Source organism: Sodiomyces alcalophilus, assembly GCF_042370955.1.
Source record: "Sodiomyces alcalophilus JCM 7366 unplaced genomic scaffold ACRALscaffold_4, whole genome shotgun sequence".
Taxonomy (NCBI): domain Eukaryota; kingdom Fungi; phylum Ascomycota; class Sordariomycetes; order Glomerellales; family Plectosphaerellaceae; genus Sodiomyces; species Sodiomyces alcalophilus.
Genome location: NW_027263535.1, coordinates 1,788,354 through 1,805,274, shown reverse-complemented (window position 1 = coordinate 1,805,274; position 16,921 = coordinate 1,788,354). Strand labels below are relative to the sequence as shown.

Here is a 16,921-nt window from a genome sequence, read left to right as displayed (position 1 = left end):
CTTAGGAACGATACAGATTCAGAATCTAGATCGTTGTCGACATGACTTATTTCACCTTCTTGGGCTGAGGTTGACGGCCATTACTTTCGCCAAGCCTGCCATCTTTATCCCGCCCCCTATTCGCCTTTGGGTCATTATCGCCGCCACTTGTCATGCCAGGACGTCGTACCTTGACCCTACTCCTTCAGGTTACGTGCCTTGCCACGTTTCTCACTGCCCACAATGTCTCGGCTTCAGATACTGCCACAGTCCGCAAGCTGTACTACTGCCCCATCTTTCACCCTGCTTCCGAAGCGCCAACAGACTGCGAGCCGCATCAACCATGGGCCTTCGTCGAGGTTCCTCCACCGGCGCAGCGTCCCATGAACGACTCGGAAGTCGACCTCGAGAGCTTGAAATATGCCTTTGAAGCGCTCACCGTCATGCAGACCGAGTTCTTCCAGGCCGACAGGGCAACCTGGCCAGAAGCCGTCGACTGGACCGCTGCCGTCCTCGGCACAACGCTCACTGGCACCCTGGCATCGCTCTCCCGGGCCTTCGCTGTCCTCGACCTTCCTCACAAGAACGAAGCCAAATTAAAGGGGAACCTTGTTGATCTTCTCTTCACCCAGCTCGTGAGCTCTTATCACGGGCAGGATGACTTTGCCATCCGTCATCAGGTGCACAAATAGCCCTCTCCTCCCACGCCTTGCTTTGTTTCTTTTCTTTTTCAACCAAGTCCAGAAACTTACAATGCTCTAGGCCTACGACGACATGCTCTGGGTTGTCCTGGGGTGGCTGGATGCTATTAGATTAGTTCATTCTCACTCGGACCTGCACTATCCCCCTCGGGATCCCAACAACATCGTCCACCTAGATCTAGCCGAGGCTCTCCGCAGCAGTCCGTGGCACGGCCACTTCTGGGTCCCTTCCTTCGCACATAGGAGCAGGCTGTTCTGGGAATCAGCGTCCCGTGGCTGGGACGAGACCCTGTGCAAGGGTGGCATGATCTGGCACCCCTGGCTCAGGCCCTACAAAAACGCCGTCACCAACCAGCTGTGGATTTCCGCCTCCATCGCTATGTATCTCTGGTTCCCGGGGGATAACAACACGTCCCCCTGGGCCGATGGTCGGTCCAGTCCGGCGCCGTCGACAAGGGACCCGAAGTACCTGGCCGCAGCCGTCGAGGGCTACAAGTGGCTGATGAACGTCAACATGACCAACTCGGCCGGCTTGTTCGTTGACGGCTATCACATCGACGGTGTCAAGGAGCGCAACACAAAGTGCGATATCCGCAGCGAGATGGTCTTCACCTACAACCAGGGGATCATCCTCTCCGGCCAGCGCGGTCTTTGGACGGCTACCGGCAGCGCCTCTTACCTAGAAGACGGCCATAGACTGATCCAATCCGTCATCAAAGCGTCGGGGTGGGACTTGAGGACAAATCGACCCGTAGATAATCTCGCAAAGCTCCGGCCGGGCCATCTTCCGCCGTGGCGGGGTCTTGGCCGGGGCGGTATCGTCGAAGAAAGCTGCGATGCCAGCGGCACCTGCTCGCAAGACGGCCAGACGTTCAAGGGAATCTTCTTCCATCACTTGACCGCCTTCTGTGAGGTCATCGAACCTCCCGACTTGGACACAGACTCGGACATGACTCTCGATCATTCTGCGTATGAGCAGATTAGGACCGCACACGAGGGGGCTTGTTATGCGTATTCTTTCTGGGTCCAGCACAATGCGAAAGCGGCACTGTTGACGAGGGATGGAAAGGGTCGCTTCGGTATGTGGTGGGGTGCCGGTCTCTTCGGAAACGAGAGTCCCACGATGGAAACCGACGGTGTTCCCCATGGCCGTCCGAATGCTACCGATTATCGCAACTACGGCATCCCCCACGATCCCCTCTGGCATGACGGTAATCCCGACGAAATATGGGCGCCGAACGGGGCTTACAAAACGCCAGGGAAGGATACAGTCGTAATAGGGACAGTCGAGGCTGACCAGCAGCAGGTGTTGCTGGGATCGAGGGACGACGAGCATGGGCCGGCGGTTGATTTGCCCAGCGGCCGTAAACGAGCGGCGAGCGCTCGCCGGGACCCGAACACGCGGGGCCGTGGGAGAACGCCCGAGACACAAAACGCCGGTGCAGCGCTCATGAGAGCCTGGTGGGAATTATACGCGGGATCGCGTCACCTGCACCCGCAGAAAACGCGCCAGCAGCCACCTGCGTAGTTTCATGGACGGGCCAGTTTACGCCGTTTGATGACCATTCTTCGTATGCGGTGATCGCTTCGCCCTGGGTGAGGGAAGACTCATCGTATTCCAGCCACTCATCCTCTGTTTTAGTGCCTCGATCAGAGAGCCTCGACCAGAGAGCCTCCGTCTCTAGCTTGACGCCAGTGCTCCCGCAAACCCCGTATCCCTTGCCTCAATCTTCTCCGTCGACATACCAGAGCCTCCGTCAGCTTCGTTTGCTGATCGATCCGTATCTGACGGCTTCGAAGAGCAAGTCGATGATGGATAATACAATCTCTTCGCACGTGTATATATGCGAATCGTATTCACACCTTTTCCCAGGACCCAAGTCGTCTCTCAGCCTGGGATTTACGGTCCGGTGGACGAGTCTGCAAAGGCACCACGGCCGTGCCTGTCAGCGAAAGTCGTCGCTTAAAGCCTCCAGAGCCAAGTCAGCCCATTCAAAAGGATTCAGATATTGTGCTCTTCATTCTTTCTTCGTCCCGCTCATATCCTACGTTGTTCTCTATATTGCAAAGAGGAGAAGAGGAAAGAAAAGGAAACAAGGAAGCAGAAATCAGAAACCAAATATGCCCCTTTCAATCACCGAATTCTTCCGTAATGCAGCCCGTCTCGTGAGGCGCGAGCCTCCCACCCAAGGACGCCGCCACGCTGGTTACGAGAAGATCAGCCACACCGATGACGAGCTCCTTGGCTTCCCGGACGATCACCATTCGCCGGCAACAGAAAGATCCTCCCCCGAGGTGGACAGAGGCAAGGCGCAAAGCAGGTGGTTCTGCAAGATCCAAGATCTCAAGAAACGAGCACAGAAGGAGAAGGAGAAACACAGGGCCGCGAGAGAAGCGCGCGAGGCCGAGAGACGAGAGCGTGAAGCCGCACAATATGAACGAGAGCGACGCATGATGTGCACGGGACGCAGGAGGCGACGATCTCGGTCCGAGAATTTTGTCATCAGCCCCTCGCCTCGGACAAAAAGCTGTGCGGGACAGGGCTTGTACGTCCCGGGGCCGCCGGGGGGCCCGGCGTACGTCGTGTCGGACTTTGTTCAAGCCCAGCTGCAAGCTATTGGGTACCGAAAGGCCCAGATGGAGAGGGAGGAGTCTCTGCGCAAGGAGTGGGACAGGGTGGACCGCGAGCGTGAGAGTCTCGAGAGGGAGCGGGAGGATCTGGACAGGGAGCGGGAGGATCTGGACAGGGAGAGGGAGGATCTGGACAGGGAAAGGATGGAGATGGAGAGGGTCGGTGGAGAGAGGGGCGAGAGGCAGGGCTCTGAATGGGAGACGCCGCCCGTGTATGAGGCTGAGCCGCGGTGGAAGAGAGTGCACAGGTTGGTACATGCTGGTCGGAGATTAACCCTGTAGGGACCTCGTACATTCCTTGGCCCCTTGGCCATCTAGACGTCTGTAATTTCCATCACGGGTATTGTACATTCGTCTCGACGGCTACTGCGTTTCGAGGTGTCGTGATGCCCCCTCGTCCTCAAGTTCTTGAACCAGGCCCACTTCCTCGTACAGGCTATCTCTCTCGACTTTCCCCAATTTTATGCCTGCATGAATGCGATTTCATGGTTGCCTGGTGCTCGGCTGCATAGACAGATCAGATCCCTCTGGGTCCTGCTCTTACCTCTCGCCGGCAATGCGCCGGCTCTGCACCTCGCCCAGGGCCTTGCGGCCGGACACAAAGGCCACGATGGCCACGGGGGCGACCATGGGCAGGATAGTGAACAGCTTCCAGCCGGCGTAGTAGATAAGGAACACGCCCTCCATGGCCACAATGGAGCCGAAGAAGACGGCATGTGCAACGGGGGCCGTGCTGAACGCCTTGGGAGCGTGGTCGAGATTGGCGCCGAAGATGTGCCACTACATGCCACGCAGCACAGTCATCAGCTACTGGTTCCTCTGCAGAAAAGAAAGCTCCGCTTGTACCCGCAATCATGACGGGATGTTGGTGACAACGGAGAGAAGGGGAAGAAAGAGAAGGCAGGATGTTCTGTATCGAGCCACTTACGCCGTAGATCAGCGCCGGAGCGGTAGCCAGCACCGCGAGCGTGAAGAACAGGCTCACAGCCGCCTGCGGGCTCTTGAGGGGGTCATTGAACTTGTAACCTTGAACAGGGCGCTTGCCGTATCGGAGGGGCGGTTGGTAGGTCTTGGCCGTGAAGTCGCCGACGTCGCGCTCGACCTCGATGTTGAAGGCCGGGGCGTCAACGGGAGTAGCGGAGCCGAAAGAGCCGATGACAATGCTGGCACTCAGAGGTGTGTCGGCGATGTAGAGCTGGAGGGGAAGGTCCCTCTGGTTCTGGTTGTGGGAACAGGCCACGTTAGCCGTCGGTTCGTTTTGCTGGCCGTAATACTATGTTTATAGGGGGATCGAGGGATGATTCGGAATCATGAACGCACAATCTCGACAATGCCCTTGCCATTCTCTTTCAGCTTCAGTGGAAAGGGGGCCTCGAGGCCAGACTCGGGTTCCTTGACGACCAGGAAGGCCTGGTGCGGTCGCTTGGCTGTCTTGTCCTCCTTCGCCGTCAGGACGACCTTGATCGTATCCTTGGAGCCAAGTGTGACGGCTCTCTCCAGGGGAGCTGCCACGCCAAACCTGCGCGTACATCCCGATTGGTTAGCATTGCAAGTCAATTGCCAAAAACCATAGCCGCCTTTAATGAATTAAAAAAAAAATGTAAGACGTACTGCTCCTTCAACTGCACGTCCTTGGTCCTGGAGATGAGGGAGACTGTCGCGTCGTCAAACCCCCACGACGAAGCTGCATGGGCAGCTCCAGCTGCGAGAAGCGCAAGGGCTGGCGTGATGGAGTGCAGGAAACGCATGGTGTTGGGGGGTTGAAGATGCTGAGCTGCGACGCTTGGAGCTGAGGAGCTTCGCGAGACGACACCTTGAATCCCGTATGACGCTGCCTTAGAGGCCAGCTGGGGCCTCTTGGCTCCACAGGATTAGTCATGAATTAGTAGACAGAGTACCATACGTCTACTTATTCGTAGTGGGGTGGGTACCATGTATCGGTACACTACGACGTAAATACGTCGTATATCTACCTTTTTTTTGGTTCAGCGTCCCTGTCAGGATACCTAGGTATGAGCTACACAAAGTCACCGGGTATCTATGCCGTTTCGCAGGCCACGTTAACACATGATTATAAATGGGTGGATATACAGTGTATGTCCAACATGTATTTACACTGTGTCTCCCTGATTTTCTGGTAGGTATATACCTATAACGTAAGCCGAGCACGTTCTTATCGGTCGCGATGAATATAACATCTACAACGTAGTGAACTGGAAGTAAAAAAGCGAGCATAATTGGACTTCGACTAAGCGTACAATTTAAAAGCTCTTAGCTTGATATGCAACGATTTATTCTTGGAAGTGTCTGGTTCTCCCGGACCGTACCGCGGTGTTTCTGGCCGCGACGACCGTGTCTTTCAACTTCGACATTCTATCTCAGCTTACGATAAGAATCAGAGACGTTACTCAAAAGCCGCGTCGCAGACAAAGTCTTGATGATCCCTCCGGTCATTGATCGCTTCAGTATTGACGGCCCGAACGGGACTCACCGGGGGTCCTTCACATGCGATCCCGCCCGTGTGGCTCGGTATGGCAAGTGATAAAATCGTTCCAAACGAAGCAAGCTGCTACTCAGCGACTTTGGGCTTGCTTTTGGACTATCAGATAGGTCTCCCTTTGAATCGTACACACACTTTGTGATCCGACCGCCGGAGGCGTTCTTCGAGCCGAAGACACCTATTTCTTGCGCGTCGGACATACATTCATTGTAGCGGGAGCAGCACGGCGAAATTTTGCGGTGAGCAGTGCAATGAAAGAGCTAAATATAATGCTGTGGTGAAAGTAGAACTGTACAGCCAATGTTGCTGTCGGCGAGCATTTCGGGATAGATGTCACTTCTTGGTCATACAGTGAGTAAAGCAAAAGTGATGAGTAGGTAACACGCATAGGCGGCTAAGAAACTACTCGTTATTAATGATTACCCACTATACCAGTGTGCCCGCGGTGGCACTACATGGAGTTCATTTTGATTGCACTGGTATACGTCCAAGATAACAGGCTCACTATTGGAGAGTTTCTCGATTGATGGACAAGCCGGCGGAAGTCGAGGGCGAAGTGCAAGGTCAGGGGTCGCTAAGAGCGGGCGTCAGAAAATCGGATCAACCTGTCGCGGCTGGAATGGCCGGGTGGGTCAACTGATTAGACGCGTTGGTCCGAGACCCGCGCGCTAGATTTCTGCAAGGTGCAACGCTAATCACCTCTAGGTGCCGAATCCAGGAACGGGACACCCAGGGGTCCAGGTACTGAACTGAACTGGTCTATTCTGAGACGAAGTTCATCGTCCCACAAAAAAAGACTATGATTTGTTCCGTGTAAACATCCGTGATCATATTGGATACGACAACCGCCACAGCCAGCTCGGGCATTGGCAGTTAGACCAAGACGCGAAATTACACCGGCAATGAGAATTAATATTTCGGCCCTGATGAGATGAGAATCTATTTTCAGATCAGTTCCCAAGTATTCGCCCATGTAAAGGGTTTCACTTGGGATTTTAATAGCGCTTTATCCCTGTAACTCTATCCGGGCACCTTGGGAAGTCAGGGATCATAGATTTGGTTACAACTCGGTCTTTTGCCGCGACCGTACCTCCCTCTCCGCCTCCTGTTCAGACTTCTTGGGCAAGTAGTCCCCAATCTCTAACCACTCGGCAGCAAAAGCCGTCGCGATCCGAGCCCAGTCGCGCACAGTCGGCAGGTCCAGATGCTCCCCATCGTCATCCATCGTGTGCCACACCCCGGGGAACGGCGTCGGAATCACGTGCAGGATATCCACGCCTCGCACCATGAAGGGGACATGGTCGTCTTCGATGAAGACCCGGCCGAACTCGCGTGCTTCTTTGTCTATGTCGGGCAGAAACATATGATCTGGTTGGGTTTCGAGAATTCCCAGCTTTCTCATCCGGTCCTCTATCTTAGCCATGTTCCGATACGCCCAGTGCGTCGTCGGGAAGTAGGACGGCACGCTGGGGTCCTTTGCGCCGAGCAGGTCAAGCAGAACGAAGAGGCTGATGGACTGAATCGGATGCTTGAATACTGACGCGGCCGGATACGTCTCCGTCTCCCAGGATTCCGCCAAGGCCCTGAGGGAAACGTTAGTCAACATGGAGGAAATAAGGAAATTCCCTGGGGCATGCTTGCTCCCTCCCAGTGCCTTCTCACCTTGATCCATAGACAGAGTCCGTCGCTGACCACCGGACCCAGGCCTCTTCTCCATCCAAGAGGATGATCTGCACGCCAACCTCCTCCTCCAAGCCCATCCCATGGTCCCCCGAGGCCTGCATGGCCTCCCACTTTTGCGTCAGCGCCGCGTCGATGCCCCTGGCAATCTGCATCAGCATCGCGCACGGCGCCGCGCTGTCTATCGCCCCGATGAACCCGTCCGGTTTGTACATGCTGTCATAGTGGGCCACGAGCGTGAGGCGGGCGACGTCGCCAATCTTCGCCCACGGCGGGTCGCGCCGGAAAATGAGGTTTCGGAAAGGAATCTCCTCGTCTCCCGTCGCGGGCGTCTTGGACGTCGAGTTGTGCCACTCGACCACCCACGCGGGGAGGTTGTCCCTGAAGAACGACACAAAGTGCTCCTGCACCTTTGCGGATCCCTCGGTGCCCGGCACGCGCGGGATGAGGATCGGCGCTAGGAGCGACCCGGATTCGATGTCGAAATCGTCCCCGCCGGACGGGATGGCGCGCAGCGCATCGTCGTCGAGTTGGGTGTATCCGTGGGACGGCGCAACGAGGAACAGGAAGGCGGTCAGGGCCAGGAAGACATGACCCATCCGAAGGGACAGGCGGGCGTTGCTCGGGTAGCGCATAACAGCAAGTTCTCCGGAGTCAAAGAAACCATTCTGGGTTGCTGAAACCAGCAGCAAGTCAAGTCCCGATAAGAAAAGAGTGTGGGTGCAGATGCAACCTATCTCTGGAGTTCGTCCAGTCGCTCAATGGTGCTGCTTTCTGTCCTCTAAATTCCATCACGTGATGTTCAGTGGCTCGTACCTATACATGTACCCGTTGGCGAATGGCGCCTAAAGTCCCGTTCCGGTTCTCCACTTCAGGGGTACAATCTTTACCACGCGTTGACGAGCTTAATTCACCAAGCTTATATGCGCCGATGAATCGCGTGGGATTCGAGGTAGGGTGGCAGCATAGTACACTAAAATCACTCTAATCCCTCTTCATCCAGCACCGTGAAATATTTCTAGCTGACATGTTTGTGTCCATTCTCATCGAGTCTTTGTTGCCCACTGACCGCTGAGAGCACGCGATCATGCGTCAATACACACAGCAGTATCGGCCCAGATATTTGTGCAGTCTGGGTCAATATACGTGTTCGACTCTCTCAGTCGGCCTAGTGAAATTCCCGTCTTTTGTTGGATGTCCCAGCAGCCATCTCCCTCCTCGACAACATACCAGTCCGTGCACTCACTGACTGTACCGTCCCTGGTGGGCATGGGAGGTGGGGGGTAAGATCCGGAGGTCGTCGATGGAGGGTCGGATGCAGAAGAGGAAGAGACGGCATCCGATGCAGAAGAGAAGGAGTCTGTAGCGGATGAAACGGAAGACTGCTGCACCGAGGACATGGCAGTGGTAGTGGACGATGGCGGTTCAAAAGTAGTTGTGATCTCCGGCACCTCCGTGCCATCCACAGGGGCCAGTGTACTGGCGGTTGGTGCAGAAGCAGCGAAGGGCCTGACATTGCCAACTGAAATCCCCTGGTTAGCTTCGCTCATTCTACGAATCATCACTATACTTACCTTACTGCTTCACGATTTTATCTCTTGGCGAACACCTGCCCAGACGTCGATATCATGAGAATTTTGCAGGCGTATGGAGCAGGGACCAACGAAAGGGGGGGGGTCTCAATCCCTTCCCCTCGCCCAGAATTCGCTCAAAAGGAGGTGAAGTCGAAGATGCTGGCCATGATAGCCCACAAACTCTCAAGCTCGCCCTGATTTCTCTTCCTACTTTTTCCCTATTCCCTGCTCTTCGTGGCCTTTATTCGCCATGAAGGCAGCGTCTGGAATCCTTTGCCTAGCGGCTCTGACCGCCTATATCAGAATTATTTGGGCTTTTGAACTACCCCAACAACTCCAGGTACAAAGTGGATGCTCAGAATCTTCACCTTGCGAGCAAGGGTGTTGTAGCGAGCATGGCTCTTGCGGCTTCGGACCCGACTTTTGCGGCGAGGGCTGCCAGGGCACGTGTGATGCCAAAGCCGAATGCGGAGGTGAGGATACACGTCCTGGGCTACCTACCTCATGCCGCCGGCGGCCATACTTACCCGATGTTGATGAGTTTTGTTATCACAGAGCATGCCCTTCCCGAAAACGAGCTCTGCCCCCTTGGCGTGTGCTGTTCGAAATGGGGGTTTTGTGGCACGACTACAGAATTCTGCGATTCAGAATGCCAGAGCGGTTGCAGCACGCCATCTACCCCGTAAGTCGGGCCTCTTCATGAGATCAACAGTCGATCCTAACTAAGAATATAGTTCCTGTGGCGAACGCTCTGGTACTAGCGACTCTAAGACTATCGGCTATTATGAGAGCTGGTCTTTCCAACGGCCAGGTTGTTCCTGGACACCCGAGAATCTTCAAGTCGAGTTTCTCACGCACATTAATTACGCCTTTGCACTTATTGGTGAGGATTATCGTGTTGCAGCTATGAACTCGTTTGATCACGAGCTCTACCGTCGAACCATCGCCCTGAAGAAGCGCAATCGCGCCCTCAAAGTCTCCATTGCTATCGGTGGCTGGGCTGTGAGTGGCCCGCCTTTTTCTAATATGGCCAGGACACCAGCTCGCCGCGCAGTTTTTATCCAATCCGTCGTGGATCTCCTCAATACTTATGGTTTTGATGGTGTTGATCTGGATTGGGAATATCCTGTCTCCCCGGACAGGGATGGCGCTCCTGAGGACAGGGAGAATTATGTTCATCTTGTGAAAGAGCTGAGGCGCGCCTTGGGTCCGTCCGCTGAGATCTCTGTCGCTATACCGGCTTCATTCTGTGAGTCTCAAAATCAAGTGGTATCCATAAGAGCGAACAGCGGAACCTGCCTTTCAAAAACACTAACCCTGTCGACGTAAGGGTACCTCCAACATTTTGACGTTGCCGGCATGGCTCCACATATCAACTGGTTCAACATCATGAGTTACGATATCCATGGGACTTGGGATGGAGATAGCGAGTGGACGGAAGCTCTCGTTCAGCCACACACTAACTTGACGGGTAAGTTGAAAGAAAGCGAAATTTGTTGCTTATTGCTTGCTGCTCTACTATATTCTAGGGACTGAACAAATTCATGAATATAGAAATCGATGACGGACTGAATCTTCTATGGCGCTCTGGAATTGATCCAAGCCAGGTGGTACTTGGTCTTGGGTTCTATGGCAGATCCTTTACACTGGAAGATCCCGCTTGCACTAGTCCCATGTGCCCCTTTTCCGGCGGAGCTGAGCCAGGCTCATGTATAGGGACCTCTGGCGTTCTATCTAATGCCGAGATACGAGAAATCATGGATAGAACGGGCGTGACGCCTGAATTCGATCCGATAGCCGGGGTAAAATGGATTAGTTGGGAAGGTCAATGGTGAGTCCCCTCTAATTCTATGGCCAAGGAAACGGCGTGCGTATTTTTAGCTGACTGAGTGAACAACTAGGGTCTCCTATGATGATGGTGATACCTTGCAGATTAAGAAGCAGTTCGCAATAATAGATGCCTTGCCGGCACGATGATTTGGGCTCTAGATCTAGACGAGCGCGGTTCACCGAACCTTCGCGCTCTAGCTACGGCCGACACTAATTTCCCTGCTATTCTCCGCGATGTGCCCGGCGGGATCTTCCTAGGTGCACGGAGGATCGCTGCGCTCAACGAACAAACCGAGGCTGGGCTGGTACGAACCGATATACTCAATACTTTTGGGCTTGCCATGAGCGCCCACTCTTAGTTTGCATCAACTAACTGTATGCCTTTTCTTTTTCTCAACCAGACAGTCATTCTCACAAACTGCTCTCAGGTGCCAGTGTGCCCGCCCGGCTTCAAGAAGCTGACGGAGGCAACAGGATATGTAAGTTTCTCTCCCGCGTCGTTGTCTGAGCTTACATGGAGAAGTCATGTGGGAACTGGACATGACTGGGACTGACACTACATAGTGGTCCTTCTTGGACCAGACGGCCGGCTCCTGCCCATCGCTGCGTAACCCGACAGGAAACATGTACGATAATCGGGTTATTAACCGTCGATACCTCTGTATCGAGGACAATATCTCTGTCCACAGTTGTGACTGGGTTGGCACACCTCTGTTCTGCAACGGGCCCGATAGTCAAGGTGGATGCCCAGCTGGATCGGTGCACCTTGCCAGCAATAACAGACCGCCAGTGGAGGGCCAGATATTCGAGGAAACGTGCTATCCCGGTACCCTATCGTCCTATGTAAGCTCTGTTCCTCCCTCATTTCCATGCATTCTTTTATCAGGACGCAGTACTAACGGCATCGCCGCTCCTTCTGCCAGTGCTGCAAGAGCGTACAGACACTGAACCGTGAGAGGCCATGTGACGAATTCGATGCTGGAGGCATGCTATTAGCTGGCGGCGCTGCAGGCTCCTTGTACTCCGACAGACTCCCAGGATTCCAGCGACGTCGCCAGTTCGAGCTCATGGAAGAAAACGAAGTGGACGAACCTCTTTCCGGCGTTGGGGATTTCGCGTCATGCCACCAGCGCAGGGGTTTGGAATATGGCGTTGCCGGTGCCATTGGCATTACTGCCTATATCATTGAGGGGATCTGGGCTGACGGCGATAAGGCACTGGATTTCGTACCGGACACTGTTACTACTTGCACAAACACGACAACGGTGCACACCACTACCACGACGTCGACAACGGTGACCAGAACCTGCGATGCAAGTAAGTGGCCTCAAGCATGTCACCACTATAACTCCGTGGCCCGGAACATGTGGGCCTCGAGCCAGAATCCGGCCAACGGACAGAACGAGTTGCTCTGCCCACATATAAAGCCTACAAGTAGGCGCAGCCTTCCCGACATGTGGAACGTGCAACATGAGGGTTGGAAGTCATGGCTCCCAAAAGCCCCACCAGGGGTGAGAAGGGGGTGCGAGCGAGATGAATTTCCATTCATTCGGTTTTATGGGTACCCGGGTATTACAACTCAATACTTGAGGGTGTAAGTTATTCCTTTTCTGTCTCCGGAGCTAACATTCTCGTATCGCTGATTTCGTGCTCGAAGCTTGCCCGGTCCCCAAAACGGAGCTGCTGGCATCGTACTTGTCCAAAGGGTTTGCTCGAATACAATGCCTTCCACAGTTAGCACAAAGGACATAACGGCCGACCCCAGCCAGAACTGTTACCTAACCATCGAGACAAAGAGAACTCAGATTGTGCTGAGTATTAGCTATTCGAACTGGGATGATGATTGGGACAACACAGTCATATGGGATGACATGCTACGACAGAATGAGTGCCTGCCGAGCCTTAACTTCAATGACCAAGGCTTCGCACTCATGACCGACGATCCATGGTACACGACGGGGTCTGGCTCAGCTGGAGTGCCGTACGATTACAGACTTGAGCCACCTCTCTCAGTGATACAAGGTGTCACGCCGCACAGGGTGGTGAACTCGAATATAAGATTTTCGGAAGAAGATGGGCTCGGCATCGTGGAAGATCGCAACTCGTCGCGTAAGGCGACGCCGGAAGAATTGATGGAGCATCTTGGTATTCTCCCTTGTCTGTCGCCCAACTGTCGAGACGAAAAGGCGGCGCTGGGTCTAGACGAGGATGGAAACCCAGTGCCTAGACACAATGAGGCCACTGCCACTACTGCTCCCTCGACGGAATCTGCCCTTGCGGTGGAAGGTTATGAGCCTGGTGGCTTTTCCACGCTCCCGCTGCCGAGCAGGCAAACGATTCGCCCTGAGGTGATGGCCGAGGTCACTGATGTCGCCGGCGAAACCCTCGCGCCAGAACCCACTGATCATCTTGGATGCCGAAGGTGTACGTTTGTGGGTGAGGAGAGGGATTGAATCAAGGTGGAATCATGTCATATACCTAGGTAGGTAGCTGCTGTACTTCAAAGTTCGGCATTAAAACCAGTCGTAACCGTGCCGATATCGGGGATCTGGTCAGGATTCTTCTTCCAGTGCTTGATGATTTCTAGGCCATGATAATAACCCCGCTGCACCAATGCCTCTTCCATTTCAAAAGCTGCATCCATAATCTTCCGAGAATCTTCCTTCCAAGCTTCGGCTCGAAAGGCGTCTGGCCAGCCGTAGTCTTTCCGGAGTACGTGCGCAATGAGCGCGGCTCTGACAGTCTAAGGCACAGGGAAAGCCCACGTTAGTCAAAGATTGGGCCGTATCAGCAGCCGATGGAACCAACAGTTTCAGAGTCCAAGATTGATTCGCCGGGCCGTTCAGGCACATATTTCAGGTTCCAGAGGTCCCGGATATACTGCTTCAGGATAAACGGCGCATGATAAGCTGGCCAGTTGCGATAATGGTCTTCGTCGTCGGGCCGCTCGTCTTCGAAATCGTCGGGGATCGTCCTAGACGTGTAATCGACGACGCCCCAGAAGGTGCGAATGGCATCTTTAACGTCAATCTCACTTTAGTATTCCTCCCGGCTGAGAGTAGTGATCAGGTATTCATGAGAGCAGTGTGAAAACACTAACTTGTCTTGGTGTCCAGGATCCAGGTCATGCCGTCGGATTCGTAAGGGGACAAGAGAGCCACGTCGTCAGGTAGCAAATAGTCCCGGGCTGGGCCTTGCTCGGCGGGATCTCCCTCAGTGGGACGTTGGTACCAGAACATCGGATGAGGGTCGCGGCAGGCGTCAATCACATTCTCATCCTGGTTGAGATAGTTTAGGATCATACCCTCAGGGAAAAACGCAGTCCCGTCCATTCCCTCGGCTCCCTCAGCTGGGTACGGTAGGCGTTCGATCAGGGAAATAACGCGGTCACTCATGTTGAACTCGGTCTGGAATCGTGCGCGGTCCATCGCCGTATGCCTGCCTGTATCTTCGGGCGGGAAGACCACGCCCTCGTCTCTGAGATATCCGATCTTGAGAAAGATGCGATAGATCTGAGTCCATAGGAAGACCATCTCATCCTCGTTATAAGCCAGTGGCGAATCGTCGTCTGGTACAGACGTGATCAATGGGGCCCCCTTGGGGTACGGGTCGTCTTCCGGACAGAGCCAGGCTCCCGTGGGAACTTGCGGGGACTCCAGGGCAACATTGATGAGCTCCATGGCTCGGCACGTTGCCGTCGCACGTCGGCTGGGAAAAGATGTAGGGTGACTACCTATTCTTAAAGAACGACGCGGCTCCTCCCCTCCTGCATTGATTACTGACCGTGGATGCGTGTGCCCAGCTTTGGCTTTAAAGTGGGAAATGAATATCGGTGGTTGGGTTGAAGACGTTTGCACCCCACCAAAATCCTAGGCATATTTATTCTTCGCCAACATGGTAAAGTTGGTAATTATACCTAACTACCTACCCTGGTCACGAAGTAACAAATATACTTGTCCCTCGAAGTCTTTATCGCTTGGAGGGATAAGTACGAATATCCTCCGGGGGTCATTCATAAAGAAAAATGTTGAGTTTCTTTAACGCACTTTTTCACACGTGTCGCTCGTTCGCACTTTCCGTTCTGCTGGATAAAATGGCATGACTACCTAGGTAGGTACGTTGTAGGTAGATGACGATGAAGTCCCAGTGGATGTAAATTGGACTAATCATATCCCTTGTCGTGGGTCCTGCCTGGCGATGGTGAAGACATCACCAGGTTGCATGAGCCTAATAGGGGTTGACCCTTTGGCAAGGCCATTATTATGCACCCTCAAGGCAGGCGGCAGCCTGCAACCAGGCATATGATTATTTACGCGTTGGGTATGTCGCCGGAGGAAGTACTTAAAGTCACATAGCACGCCAATCTAGGACTTGGCGTAGAAGTTATCTAAGCGGGCTTAGACGTTTTGATTCTAGGCGTGGAAATAGCGGGCGGCTAATTCGTGGTGTACATAGTGACATAGTTCTGCTTAAGTCACATAAATGCAAAAAATGCACTTAATAGGTGTAAACCTAAGCCACACGCTATAAAAGGTACATTGACTTAGTATTTCTGGGATGCCTAGAATAAACGTCTAAGGACTGAACGCAGAGTTAGTCGTGATAGCCGCACGCTTTGTATAGGGAAAATTTCAAGGGTCTCTTTTTAAATCGTAACCACGTAATAACCAGTTAAGATATCGACTCTATATTACTTATCTGAGTCTGAGAAATAACTGAATATTGAATCTGTGGTATTTTTGAACCCGTATAAGTAGTATTATTACTTGCCTGGATACCCTATCGAGAAATCAGATAGCCGCACGCGGTTCTGTCACCACGACCACCCCCCTCTATCTTAGCCCACATATAAGATAACGCACTGAAATTTATATCAGATCTTCGTCTCTAGTAGAAGAAGCTTAGAAGGACCTTCTTAAAGGGCCCGGATTGATGATTGAATCGAGCGACTGGGCGGTCCTTTAAAGGACCTTAAAGGACCCGGATTAACCTGATTAAATCGAGCGACCGGGCGGTCCTTTAAAGGACCTCGAAGGACCTAATTAACCTGATTAAATTAAGCGACCGGGCGGTCCTTTAAAGGACCTTAAAGGACCTAATTAAAGGACCCGGATTAACCTGATTGAATCGAGCGACCGGGCGGTCCTTTAAAGGACCTTAAAGGACCTGATTAAAGGACCCGGATTGACCTGATTGAATCGAGCGACCGGGCGGTCCTTTGAAGGACCTTGAAGGACCTGATTAAAGGACCCGGATTGACCTGATTGAATCGAGCGACCGGGCGGTCCTTTAAAGGACCTTAAAGGACCTGATTAAAGGACCCGGATTGACCTGATTGAATCGAGCGACCGGGCGGTCCTTTAAAGGACCGGATTAACCTAATTAACCTGATTAGATTAATTAGCCTAAGCCTGTTAAACTAAGCGATCGGGGCAGACCTAGAAAACGATAATACCGTGGTTATTTATTACGTGATAGAACCAGCGATCGTTGACTACGATTATCTTTGCGTTCGGAGCTTAGACCTCCCTGCGGGAGAGAATACGATAAATAGATTTAAAGCCTCTGATTAGCTAGATTACTAAAACGGACCTATATATACGTATATAACGAGATAATCGCAGAACTATCGGCATATAGTCGGACTAATAGCCGCGTACGGACCACCGATCCGAACCTATCTCTATGCGTACGATAAGGGATTTGCTATGCATAAACGTGTGCGGAGACCGTGAGGTCTATACAAAGATTTTGTCAGAAAAGAAGATAATCATTTTAAAGTCCGAGCTCGTGGAGCTTTACTATAGAGGCAGACTTTTATGGGTCTGCCGGTAGCTGACTAATCTAACTATGTATAACTTTTATGTAGTAAATACCGCCCCCCTAAAATATAATCGTCCTGATTATATTAGTACCGTTATTTCGTTTTTTTTTTTTTTTTTTTTTTTTTCTTACTTATAAATAGCGAAAAGAAAATTATACTGGTTACTAAGAAAAGCTTCTAGACTGCCGGGGAAAAACGAGAC

At 53.0% G+C, this 16,921-nt stretch overlaps 5 protein-coding genes across 5 annotated transcripts; 2 read left to right on the top strand and 3 right to left on the bottom strand.

The window, feature by feature from the left end:
- Positions 1-152: 152 nt before the first annotated feature.
- Positions 153-2,208, top strand: ACRALDRAFT_1057237 (glycoside hydrolase family 76 protein; the record flags this gene model as incomplete). The annotated part of the gene is made up of 3 exons (XM_071015906.1): positions 153-188; positions 258-659; positions 742-2,208. 3 exons carry the CDS (start codon positions 153-155, stop codon positions 2,206-2,208), a joined length of 1,905 nt encoding a protein of 634 aa, XP_070874840.1.
- A 1,643-nt stretch (positions 2,209-3,851) lies between these two features.
- On the bottom strand, positions 3,852-5,059 carry ACRALDRAFT_2042089 (uncharacterized protein; the record flags this gene model as incomplete). The annotated part of the gene is made up of 4 exons (XM_071021213.1): positions 3,852-4,091; positions 4,240-4,530; positions 4,632-4,830; positions 4,923-5,059. 4 exons carry the CDS (start codon positions 5,057-5,059, stop codon positions 3,852-3,854), a joined length of 867 nt encoding a protein of 288 aa, XP_070874839.1.
- A 1,812-nt stretch (positions 5,060-6,871) lies between these two features.
- Positions 6,872-8,090, bottom strand: ACRALDRAFT_1033525 (uncharacterized protein; the record flags this gene model as incomplete). Its single annotated transcript, XM_071014950.1, has 2 exons — positions 6,872-7,394; positions 7,474-8,090. The coding sequence occupies 2 exons, from the start codon at positions 8,088-8,090 to the stop codon at positions 6,872-6,874; spliced, it is 1,140 nt and encodes a 379-aa protein (XP_070874838.1).
- Positions 8,091-9,119: 1,029 nt separating this feature from the next.
- Positions 9,120-13,348, top strand: ACRALDRAFT_211020 (glycoside hydrolase family 18 protein; the record flags this gene model as incomplete). Its single annotated transcript, XM_071023458.1, has 15 exons — positions 9,120-9,209; positions 9,238-9,326; positions 9,406-9,658; positions 9,699-9,776; positions 9,897-10,314; positions 10,396-10,536; positions 10,620-10,896; positions 10,967-10,983; positions 11,055-11,200; positions 11,255-11,422; positions 11,460-11,521; positions 11,585-11,684; positions 11,782-11,817; positions 11,852-12,489; positions 12,553-13,348. 15 exons carry the CDS (start codon positions 9,120-9,122, stop codon positions 13,346-13,348), a joined length of 3,309 nt encoding a protein of 1,102 aa, XP_070874837.1.
- Positions 13,343-14,768, bottom strand: ACRALDRAFT_1082093 (uncharacterized protein). The gene is made up of 3 exons (XM_071019253.1): positions 13,996-14,768; positions 13,704-13,912; positions 13,343-13,638 (listed from the first exon to the last, which is right to left on the bottom strand). The coding sequence occupies exons 1-3, from the start codon at positions 14,573-14,575 to the stop codon at positions 13,396-13,398; spliced, it is 1,032 nt and encodes a 343-aa protein (XP_070874836.1). The 5' UTR covers positions 14,576-14,768; the 3' UTR covers positions 13,343-13,395.
- Positions 14,769-16,921: the final 2,153 nt, after the last annotated feature.

What these genes read in the sequence shown, in the direction of transcription:
- ACRALDRAFT_1082093 (XM_071019253.1), bottom strand. Translation starts at nt 14,575, where the DNA reads ATGGAGCTCATCAATGTTGCCCTGGAGTCCCCGCAAGTTCCCACGGGA. An exon ending in GATCCTGGACACCAAGACAA is followed by an intron (nt 13,913 to 13,995) that starts GTTAGTGTTTTC and finishes TTGACGTTAAAG; the next exon opens with ATGCCATTCGCACCTTCTGG. An exon ending in CAATCTTGGACTCTGAAACT is followed by an intron (nt 13,639 to 13,703) that starts GTTGGTTCCATC and finishes CCTGTGCCTTAG; the next exon opens with ACTGTCAGAGCCGCGCTCAT.